This window comes from Notolabrus celidotus, chromosome 3 (genome assembly GCF_009762535.1).
Source record: "Notolabrus celidotus isolate fNotCel1 chromosome 3, fNotCel1.pri, whole genome shotgun sequence".
NCBI classification, from domain to species: Eukaryota; Metazoa; Chordata; class Actinopteri; order Labriformes; family Labridae; genus Notolabrus; species Notolabrus celidotus.
In genome coordinates, this window is record NC_048274.1 from 37,088,210 (window position 1) to 37,099,734 (window position 11,525).

General features: G+C 38.8%; 2 protein-coding genes across 2 annotated transcripts; both read left to right on the forward strand.

Annotated features, from left to right (window-relative positions):
• Nucleotides 1-1,356: 1,356 nt before the first annotated feature.
• Nucleotides 1,357-2,457, forward strand: LOC117810739 (macrophage mannose receptor 1-like). Its single transcript, XM_034680674.1, has one exon. The coding sequence runs from the start codon at nt 1,409-1,411 to the stop codon at nt 2,192-2,194; it is 786 nt and encodes a 261-aa protein (XP_034536565.1). The 5' UTR covers nt 1,357-1,408; the 3' UTR covers nt 2,195-2,457.
• Nucleotides 2,458-9,247: 6,790 nt separating this feature from the next.
• Nucleotides 9,248-10,344, forward strand: LOC117810651 (macrophage mannose receptor 1-like). Its single transcript, XM_034680580.1, has one exon. It carries the CDS (start codon nt 9,302-9,304, stop codon nt 10,085-10,087), a length of 786 nt encoding a protein of 261 aa, XP_034536471.1. The 5' UTR covers nt 9,248-9,301; the 3' UTR covers nt 10,088-10,344.
• Nucleotides 10,345-11,525: the final 1,181 nt, after the last annotated feature.

Below are 11,525 nucleotides of genomic sequence, written 5' to 3' on the forward strand. Positions count from 1 at the left end.
GACTCTAACAAAGTACATTTACTTGAGTAGAGTACTCAAGTACATTGTTTGAGTATCTATACTTTACTTGAGTATTATTTTTTGGGGATACTTATTACTTTAACTCCAACACATTCAGAAGACAATTATTGTACTTTTTACTCCACTACATTTCTATCAGTGCTCTAGTTACTCACTACTTTAGCTTTGAAGTCAGCTCATGAATTTCCTTCTCTTTTCCGAAATCTGATCCTAAGACAGTAAACTGTGTTTGTGTAGTTCTGTTTGTCTCAGTGGTTTAGTCGTACCTGTATATCGTGCGTCTCCATGGTTGAACGTGGAGCAAACACAGAGCATCACTCAGATCAGACAGTTCATGTAGAGGTGGTAATGAAGGCTATAATTCTCCACCTGAGCACCCACGGTCATATCTTCAGCCCGTATTAGAGGTTTTTAAAATGAAGAATGATACGTATCATTTGAAATGTTCTCCCTGTTTCCCACTCTGCCCAAACAAACAAACATTCACTGTCCAACCTGAGAGAGTGTGTTGAGCTACGTAACGTTTGTTTCATTCCAGATGAAAATTTCAGACTAAGTTGTCTGTGCTTGGAGTAACTCAGTGTCTGTGTTTTTTTCCATGATATAGTTTTTAGAGATTTCAAGTAATGGTTTCTAAATAAACAGAATGTAACAGGATTTACTCCTATGTATTCTTGACTGCCATCATACTTTGAGAAAATACTATACTTTGACTTAAGTAATGAAGCTGTGTACTTTGTCCACCACTGTTGATAACCTTTGTGTTACCTATGACTTTTCAGGTCCTTGCATTGTAAGCCTCTCATGCTTACACAGACTTAAGTCCTGTCTAGCAGGAGCATCCTTCAGTGGTCAAAAAACAGGCAAACTTTGTTGAATTGCAAACCCTATGTTTAACACAGTAATGCTCTTTATTTCACATTGTGCTTTAAAACAGACTTACATGTATTGAGTTTGGGCTTCATTGTCACTGACTTTTACAAAACTAACCTGACTACATGCTGCTTTTTATTTCATTTATCAAGAATGAATCAGACTGGAGAAAAAAAGCACTAAGCCTAAGTATGATTCAATTATTCTAGTGTGTGTGTGTGTGTGTGTGTGTGTGTTTTGTGTGTGTACTGATATTTCTCATGTTAATGTGGGTGATGTGATTGGTCAGTTTGATGTTACAGAGAGGGATGGTAGGATTGTCCCAAAGTAAATCAGACTGCTTTCATTGGTTATTTGATGATGGTGTGAGCAAATAGTGAAATGGCACAACCCACATAGATTTTTTTTTTGGGGGTATTTAACCCTGAGATGTTAAACAGAGAATACAGTGAGGGGATCTTCTTACTGACAGTCTGAGTGTACACCAGTCAGTTAAAGTCACATCTGTGGAATCATGTTGATGAATAGTCTCTCCATCCTCATCATCATCTTCAGCCTCCCCCTCTTCATCCAGGGTTTTGAACAACACAGAAGCTATGTTCATGTGCCGACTCGAAGGACCTGGGATGATGCCCAAAGCTACTGCAGACAGCATCACACTGACCTCGCCATTTTTGAAGATAAGGCTGAATATGACGCACTGCAGAATCCATGTGCTTCAGGTAACTTCTGCTGGATCGGTCTTCGCACAGACAGTGGAAATCCCGACATCTGGAAATGGACTAATGGAAAAGAAGTCAACTTTACAAGCTGGTACAAGACGCAACCTAATGAAAGGAATCTCCACTGCGTCAAAATGCATAGGAAACTTTGGTACGATTATGTCTGTTCTCATATATATGAAAGTGTGTGCTATGACAATCTGGTCTTGGTTGAAGAGGAGAAGACATGGGAGGAGGCTCTGGAACACTGCAGGACTCTTCAGACTGACCCCACCTCAAGCAACACACACTTCAGCCATCACTACGACCTTCCACACATGCACGCTGAAAAAGACAACTTGTACGCCAAAACCTTGATCCAAAAAGCCCAGACCCAGGAGGTGTGGATAGGCCTTCGTTTCCTGGCAGGACACTGGCTGTGGGTGAACGGCTTCCCTCTGGAGGATCAACTGAAGAAACGACTTTCTGTCTGCCCTGCTCCCAAGATGCACTGTGGGACAATGTCAAAGACAGGAGGCACGTTTTCAGAAAGGGACTGTTCAGAGAAGAGGAATTTCTTTTGCTTATTGAGGAAATAAATGTTTTAATCAATATCTGAGCTGAACCTATAGTTATGATACACTTATATATGTGCTTGTGTCCCAGATAAATGGTGGGGACATTTGTATTTACAGTTTTAAGACATGTATCTTTTGGATTTAAAAATGGCATTAGTTAACATGATGATTTACATGAACTGTAGTTTTATTTTAGAGTTTGTTTCTGTTTGGATCTTACTGACTTGAATTTAGCCATTGATGTGTGTGAGTGTAAGTCTTATCTTTTGTCTCCACTAAATAAACAGCAGCTAAACATGTCTGCCTCTTCTGTATTATTATAAAGTAGCCTTCTTGATCCAATCACAATTTTGGCAATTTTGAAGGTTTGGCTGCAGTGTCAGATTAGATATCATGAAAGGAAGTAACTTTAATGAAATAAAACATTTGATTAAACAAAGTTTTTAAAAGTCATGTATGGGAGAGAAAACATTGTCAGAAAAAGTGTTACTGAAGTAACAAAGTTTGCGGATACCCCCCAATCTAGATTTTTTTTGCAAGACCTGTAATAACTTGCAATTTTCACCAGGCCCGATGAGTGTGCAAAAATATCGTTCACGTTCAGGGGTCCAACACCGCAATCTCCTAGGTGGAAGAATAATAATAATAACCCTTAGGGTTACAAGAGGGCCTTCGCCGACCCTGTCGGTGCTCGGGCCCTAATAATAATAACAATAATAATAATAATAATAATAATAACAATAACAACAATAATAACAATAATAACAATAATAACAATAATAACAATAATAACAACAAATATAATAGATCTTATTCATCATAATAATAAACTTCAGTTTCTCCAGAAGTGCAGTGGGACACCTATGAAACTTATTGTAAAACTCTTGAAATGTACATATCCTCCCTCACTGCTTTATTATTTGAATATGATATAAACAATAGCCTTTAAAAAGAACAAAGTATTTCATTTTGAAAACATATGGGGTAAAGTATTACTCGAACTTGTTTGGAATTTCCTTTTACTGTTCTCCTTATTTATTTAATTCCCCAAATAGAAAAAAAAATGACTGAGTTTTGAATGAATATCTGTGTTTCTGTTCAAAAGGAGGGAAAGGGAACTCCAGAAAAATGGAGTAAAAGAGGAATCCAAAGACAGATGAATCATTGCATCATCAGCGGTGGGACAAAAAGAAAAGTCTTTCCAGTCAATGTCTCTGTACTAGTTATCCCATGGAAAAATTGAGGCAGGTTCTCATGTTTATATGTTTTTTTCTTTTATTATTTTGTTATATATTAATATACATTAACAGGAGAAATAACTGATCATGAACACTTCTATTCTATCGATGTATGACATTAGATATTAGTGACTAATAATTCTGTTGATGTTCATCTGGAGAAACAAAATCAGATTAAAACTTGAGTGATCCTCTGTTAAATGGATTTTGTCACAGTAAGGGGGAGGAAATAAAAACAAAAATGGGAAAATATAAAAAGAGCATGAAGAGAAATATAACATATAAAAAGGGTTATAGCGCTCTTTGTCTTTGTTTACTAAATATTAGAAATAAGACGTTCTCTGAAAATATTGAGAATGGGTCTGGTTGTCATATATGTTATCCTTACAAACTCCTCCTCCTCCTCTCCTTTCTCCTCCTCCTCCTTCTCCTCCTCATTTTCCTCCTCCTCCTCTCACCTCTCCCTCCTCCTCTCACCTGTCCTCCTCCTCCTCCTCCTTCATCCCCTCACTCTCCCTCCTCCTCCTCCTCCTCCTTTTCCTCCTCCTCCCCCTCTCCCTCCTCCTCCTCCTCCTCCTCCTCCTCCTCCTTGTTTTCCTCCTCCTCCTCTCCCTTCTCCTCCTCCTCCTCCTCTCCCTCCTCCTCCTCCTCCTCCTCGTTTTCCTCCTCCTCCTCTCCCTTCTCCTCCTCGTTTTCCTCCTCCTCCTCTCCCTTCTCCTCCTCCTCTCCCTCCTCCTCCTCCTCATTTTCCTCCTCCTCCTCTCCCTTCTCCTCCTCCTCTTGGTTTCCAGCAGTTTACATCCTTACCCATTACTGTCCCCTTCTGGAGGTTTTCTTCCTCTGTCCTTGATCTTTTGAAGTTGTTCATTCGATTCAGTTTCTCTGAAAAACAAACTCTGCATTCTACAGAAGTGTTGCCCTTTTTCCTGATTGTACAGTAATTATAAAGTTTATATCATTCAAATAATGATCTTCTCTCTCTTCTGATTACAGCTTCATAAAGGATTATAGCAGGATTGTTGTCTGAGGGCCGAGTCATTAAGGTGTACCAAAAACTCTCACTGCAGAGTATTTAACACCTACACTATGGTTTGCTTTGAAAGGGTTTCTGAAACCATGAATTTAAATTACAGTAGACATTTATTCTGGATGAGCTCTCTTTATTGAGCAGAATAAGTTTGTTACTCTTGGGCTTTGTATAATACAGCTGCACATAATCTATCTTGTTGTGAATAAGTCAGTGTGATCAAATCATGTTGGTGTCAGCACACAAACTGGGGAAAGAAAATGTACATTCTGATACAAAGTCATTTATATTAATAAGAAATAATAAAGCTCCTAAGACAGATCCTTCTGATACACCACATGTTACATGAACAGTGCTTGAAGCACAACCACTTGATTACTACTTACTGTTTTCTTTCACTCACTTAACTAGTAAACAATTTCAGCGTGTCACCTACAAAAAGTTAACACTGTAATTTAGCCAACAGAATATCATGCCAGTATCAAACGCTTCAGACAAGTCTTAAAAAAATACCAAGTGCATAATAATATGAATAATAATAATAATTTTTGTTGTTGCAATCTACGTCAGACTGAACTACTTCCTACCATCCATCATAACTGGCTTTCATTCACAGCTTAAAATGTTAAACAATCTCCATGACTGCACAAATGAAATATTTTCCCACCCATGTTTATTTAGTTGAGACAAAAGTTAAAACTTACACTCACACACAGCAATGGCTAAATTCAAGTCAGGAAGATCAAACCAGAAACAAACTATACAATAAAACTACAGTTAAAGGAGCAGGGCAGACAGGCAGTCATTGCTTCAGTTGATCCTCCAGAGGGAAGCCGTTCACCCACAGCCAGTGTCCTGCCAGGAAACGAAGGCCTATCCACACCTCCTGGGCCTGGGCTTTTTGGATCAAGGTTTTGGCAAACCAGTTGTCTTTTTCAGCGTGCATGTGTGGAAGGTCAAAGAAATGGTTGTTGCTTGAGATGGGGTCAGTCTGAAGAGAAGAGCCCTGCAGTGTTCCAGAGCCTCCTCCCATGTCTTCTTTTCTTTTACCAAGATCAGATTGTCTTGAATCCCACTCTCACTCTCCTAATCACTCACATCATCAACCAATTACATCACCTTCATTAACGCAAGAGGCAACAGAACAGACGCACACACACACACACACACACACACACACACACACACACACACACACACACACACACACACACACACACACACACACACACACACACACACACACAGTGACAATGATTCAGATTTCACCCCTTTTTTACTATACATTTACTGTGGGGAAATTCATCAATAAACTGGACGCTGAAGACTCAGGAGACTCTGATTGCTTACGTTGAAATAGTTCATGTAGAACTTGACTAAGGAGAAATGACATAATAATACACAGGCAGGAGAGTGCAGCGCAATGCCAAGTCAATTATTTCAGACAATCCCTCGACAAGGACCTTGATTACTGCAGTAACCCTGACTCCCCTATCACCCAGTGATGCCTGGTGACATGGATGAAGTTACTCGACCCCTGATACTTAGACTGGAAAAGTTTAAGTATAAAAGTATAAGTGTTAAAAATTCTTACATATATATATGAGACTATGAAGATTCCACAACACTTACCAGTTCATAACTGATGTCAAAAATTTTGAAATATCAACAATAAAATAAATCAGAACACGATTAATACATGAATAACAGTTATATAATTTTAAACAATTGAAGGATGTTACAAAGCGACCCCCTGATGTTCAGATACATAAAACATCATCTATTAAACGTATTAAGCTGGAGTCAAATTCATTGTTTCTTTCAACGTGTCTGGAACTCCACTGTATGATCAGATCTTTTGTAAAGTGTTCTTGAGTGTTTTAAAAAGCACAACATAATTAAATTGTTTTTATTTTTATTTTAAATGTTCTGATCCACATAGTGTCAGGCTCACAGCGTCCTCTGCCTGTATTTGTTTAAGTAAATCAGAGAAGCAGGCTAAGTCTCTCTACTCAAATATGAGATCACTATGTAAAAACAGAGTCGCCTTCATTCTGGTCAAATCAGACAGGACACTGAAAGAACTTCCTTACCTCCTCTTGAGTTAAAGTACTGGCTAATGCTAAACAATCAATCCCATTCATTTAAACATAAGGTGCACTCCAACCAAAAGCCTTTGAACTTGAGTTTGTAGCATTGCTATGTTTGGAATCACTTTGGCATTTATACAAAAGTAGAAAAACTCACCAAAATAACAAGCTATGCATGGTAACCACTGACTCAATAGTAGAATGCCCATTAAAAAAAGATTGAGCCTGTTGGACACGAGAATAAACAAACCTTGTTACAAAATGAATTCAACTGCGGTCCAGTGAGTGTCGACTTGAGCTGCAGCAGCCATCGAAACCCCCTTAGAGCTCATATCAAAATGACTTTCCCTTTTCTGTTTTACAGCAGAATTGAACATGTGCACAGACTACTAACTTAAGGAAAAGAGAAGAAGAGATGTATGTGTAGAATTAAGTGTGACACATATGGTAACCAACAGAGCTGTGGATAAAACTACTGATCTGCTCCTTGTCTCCCTTGCCTGACTCACCAACGTAACAATTATTTGTAATTTTTAGGCCTCATGGAGTAGATAGTTGATTGATTTCTTACACATGAGTGAACTTAAACCAGGGAAAGTTAAGTTGATTTACTTACCATTTGCTATCAAGACAGAAGCTGAATTGCTGGTCAAACCTTTTGCTGAATGCTAGCTTGTTAAGGTAGTAAAGGTAGCCAGCTACATTCAGTCTACACAAAAACACAAAGCCCTGGTTAATCTTTATGACCAAAATAGCAACATCTTTGAGAGCAGTGCTGTGCACTGTCCAAACACACAATCAGATAACATATTGTAATTCAAGGCTGAGAGGTTTCACTTTTATGTTTAACACAGCTAGCTAAAATATATCAGCTTCAGTGAATTACGCAATGATTCATTATAACATAATCTAGGGCTGACAGAGCTGACATATGTCTAAAACAACAGAACCCCTGATGTAATAGATTTAAATGTTCACCTAAAAAGGCTCTGACTGTGACTTAGAAGAATTCTGAGGTAAAATGTGAGAACAAGTGGAGAAAGATTATATTCTCTAGGATGAGATCACCTTTGCTCAAATTCATTGTTTCTTTCAACGTGTCTTAAACTCCACTGTATGATCAGATCTTTTGTAAAGTGTTCTTGAGTGTTTTAAAAAGCACAACATAATTAAATTGTTCTTATTTTTATTTTAAATGTTCTGATCCACATAGTGTCAGGCTCACAGCGTCCTCTGCCTCTATTTGTTTATGTAAATCAGAGAAGCAGGCTAAGCCTCTCTACTCAAATATGAGATCACTATGTAAAAACAGAGTCGCCTTCATTCTGGTTAAATCAGACAGGACACTGAAAGAACTTCCTTACCTCCTCTTGAGTTAAAGTACTGGCTAATGCTAAACAATCAATCCCATCCATTTAAACATAAGGTGCACTCCAACCAAAAGCCTTTGAACTTGAGTTTGTAGCATTGCTGTGGTTGGAATCACTTTGGCATTTATACAAAAGTAGAAAAACTCACCAAAATAACAAGCTATGCATGGTAACCACTGACTCAATAGTAGAATGCCCATTAAAAAAAGATTGAGCCTGTTGGACACGAGAATAAACAAACCTTGTTACAAAATGAATTCAACTGCGGTCCAGTGAGTGTCGACTTGAGCTGCAGCAGCCATCGAAACCCCCTTAGAGCTCATATCAACATGACTTTCTTTTTTCTGTTTTACAGCAGAATTGAACATGTGCACAGACTACTAAGTTAAGGCAAAGAGAAGAAGAGATGCACCAGCTGTGCGTAAGTTGTGTCCTAAGTTAGGGTATAAAGTCCTCACTAAACCATACGTTGAAACTAGTTAGTTCGTAACTTAAGTTGTGTCATTGTTTGGTTGCACCACAGGTTCATCTTAACTAGTAGACCGCAACGTCCAAACTAACCAAAACATTGTCGCATTGACGCAGATGTCAAGTAATGGTTTCTAAATAAACATGATGTAACAGGATTTATTCCTATGTATTCTTGACTGCCATCATACTTTGAGAAAATACAATGTTTTGAGATATTTTAAAAAGTACTTTGAATACTATACTTTGACTTAAGTAATGAAGCTGTGTACTTTGTCCACCACTGTTGATAACCTTTGTGTTACCTATGACTTTTCAGGTCCTTGCATTGTAAGCCTCTCATGCTTACACAGACTTAAGTCCTTTCTAGCAGGAGCATCCTTCAGTGGTCAAAAAACAGGCAAACTTTGTTGAATTGCAAACCCTATGTCTAACACAGTAATGCTCTTTATTTCACATTGTGCTATAAAACAGACTTACATTTATTGAGTTTGGGCTTCATTGTCACTGACTTTTACAAAACTAACCTGACTACATGCTGCTTTTTATTTCATTTATCAAGAATGAATCAGACTGGAGAAAAAAAGCACTAAGCCTTAGTATGATTCAATTATTCTAGTGTGTGTGTGTGTGTGTTTTGTGTGTGTTTTGTGTGTGTACTGATACCTCTCATGTTAATGTGGGTGATGTGATTGGTCAGTTTGATGTTACAGTGAACTGGGAGAGAGATGGTAGGACTGTCCCAAAGTAAATCAGACTGCTTTCATTGGTTATTTGATGATGGTGTGAGCAAATAGTGAAATGGCACAACCCACATAGATTTTTTTTTTTTGGGGTATTTAACCCTGAGATGTTAAACAGAGAATACAGTGAGGGGATCTTGTTACTGACAGTCTGAGTGTACACCAGTCAGTTAAAGTCACATCTGTGGAATCATGTTGATGAATAGTCTCTCCATCCTCATCATCATCTTCAGCCTCCCCCTCTTCATCCAGGGTTTTGAACAACACAGAAGCTATGTTCATGTGCCGACTCGAAGGACCTGGGATGAAGCCCAAAGCTACTGCAGACAGCATCACACTGACCTCGCCATTTTTGAAGATAAGGCTGAATATGACGCACTGGAGAATCCATGTGCTTCAGATAACTTCTGCTGGATCGGTCTTCGCACAGACAGTGGAAATCCCGACATCTGGAAATGGACTAATGGAAGACAAGTCAACTTTACAAGCTGGTACGAGACGCAACCTAATGAAAGGAATCACCACTGCGTCAAAATGCAGAGGAAACTTTGGTACGATTATGACTGTTCTTATATATATGAAAGTGTGTGCTATGACAATCTGGTCTTGGTTAAGGAGGAGAAGAAATGGGAGGAGGCTCTGGAACACTGCAGGACTCTTCAGACTGACCCCACCTCAAGCAACACACACTTCAGCTATCACTACGACCTTCCACACATGCACGCTGAAAAAGACAACTTGTACGCCAAAACCTTGATCCAAAAAGCCCAGACCCAGGAGGTGTGGATAGGCCTTCGTTTCCTGGCAGGACACTGGCTGTGGGTGAACGGCTTCCCTCTGGAGGATCAACTGAAGAAACGACTTTCTGTCTGCCCTGCTCCCAAGATGCACTGTGGGACAATGTCAAAGACAGGAGGCACGTTTTCAGAAAGGGACTGTTCAGAGAAGAGGAATTTCTTTTGCTTATTGAGGAAATAAATGTTTTAATCAATATCTGAGCTGAACCTATAGTTATGATACACTTATATATGTGCTTGTGTCCCAGATAAATGGTGGGGACATTTGTATAACAGTTTTAAGACATGTATCTTTTGGATTTAAAAATGGCATTAGTTAACATGATGATTTACATGAACTGTAGTTTTATTTGATAGTTTGTTTCTGTTTGGATCTTACTGACTTGAATTTAGCCATTGATGTGTGTGAGTGTAAGTCTTATCTTTTGTCTCCACTAAATAAACAGCAAGTAACTTTAATGAAATAAAACATTTGATTAAACAAAGTTTTTAAAAGTCATGTATGGGAGAGAAAACATTGTCAGAAAAAGTGTTACTGAAGTAACAAAGTTTGCGGATACCCCCCAATCTAGATTTTTTTTTGCGAGACATAAAAACGTGTGTCTTGGTACACAGCTACGAACATGTAGCTATGTGGCTATGCTAAGTAGCGCTAGCACTTATCCATGATAAGTAAAAATCGTCCACTAGATCTTCAAATCTGCAGACGTGGGGAGTAAAACCGACCTCTGCCAGAAAGGCAGAGGGACCTTTCTGAAGGATTGGTCACAGATTTAGTGTTTCTTGTTGTTTTATTTGTCAGTATGTCGACGTGTGTCTTGGTACACAGCTACAGCTATGAACATGTAGCTATGTGGCTATGCTAATTAGCGCTAGCACTTATCCATGACAAATAAAAATCATCCACTAGATCTTCAAATCTGCAGACGTGGGGAGTAAAACCGACCTCTGCCAGAAAGGCAGCGGGACCTTTTCTGAAGGATTGGTCACAGATTCTGTGTTTCTTGTTGTTTTATTTATCAGTATGTCGACGCGTGTCTTGGTACACAGCTACAGCTACGACATGTAGCTATGTAGCTATGCTAACTAGCGCTAGCACTTATCCATGATAAATAAAAATCTTTCACTAGATCTTCAAATCTGCAGACGTGGGGAGTAAAACCGACCTTTGTGTTTATTAAGACAGCCTACAACTAGCATGCCTCCCTCCTAAGCTCCTTGTTAGCACACATTTGTGCAGGTAATGAAAAACGGAGGGGGGATTCAGTATTATTTTATACAGTCTATGGGCTGAACAAGCTCCGAGCTCTGACTCCGTGACAGACCGGATATTGTTGTTACGTAACAAAAACACGGAAGTCTGAAACGGCTCGTTTCACACACATTTACAGAAAGGTGGAGAAATCAAAACAGGGGCAGAATGGATTTTTTTCATTCTCGGGGGGTTTGTAGACATGCCGGGGAAACATATTTCAGGTAGAGAACCATTAAAAAGTCAATTTTGCATGATATGTCACCTTTAAGAAAACACCTCATGTTACTTTATTGAACGTAATCATCAAACATGACTTTTGTTAGTACACCGTTTTTAAGCTAGCATGTTAGGTTTTCAAAATGTC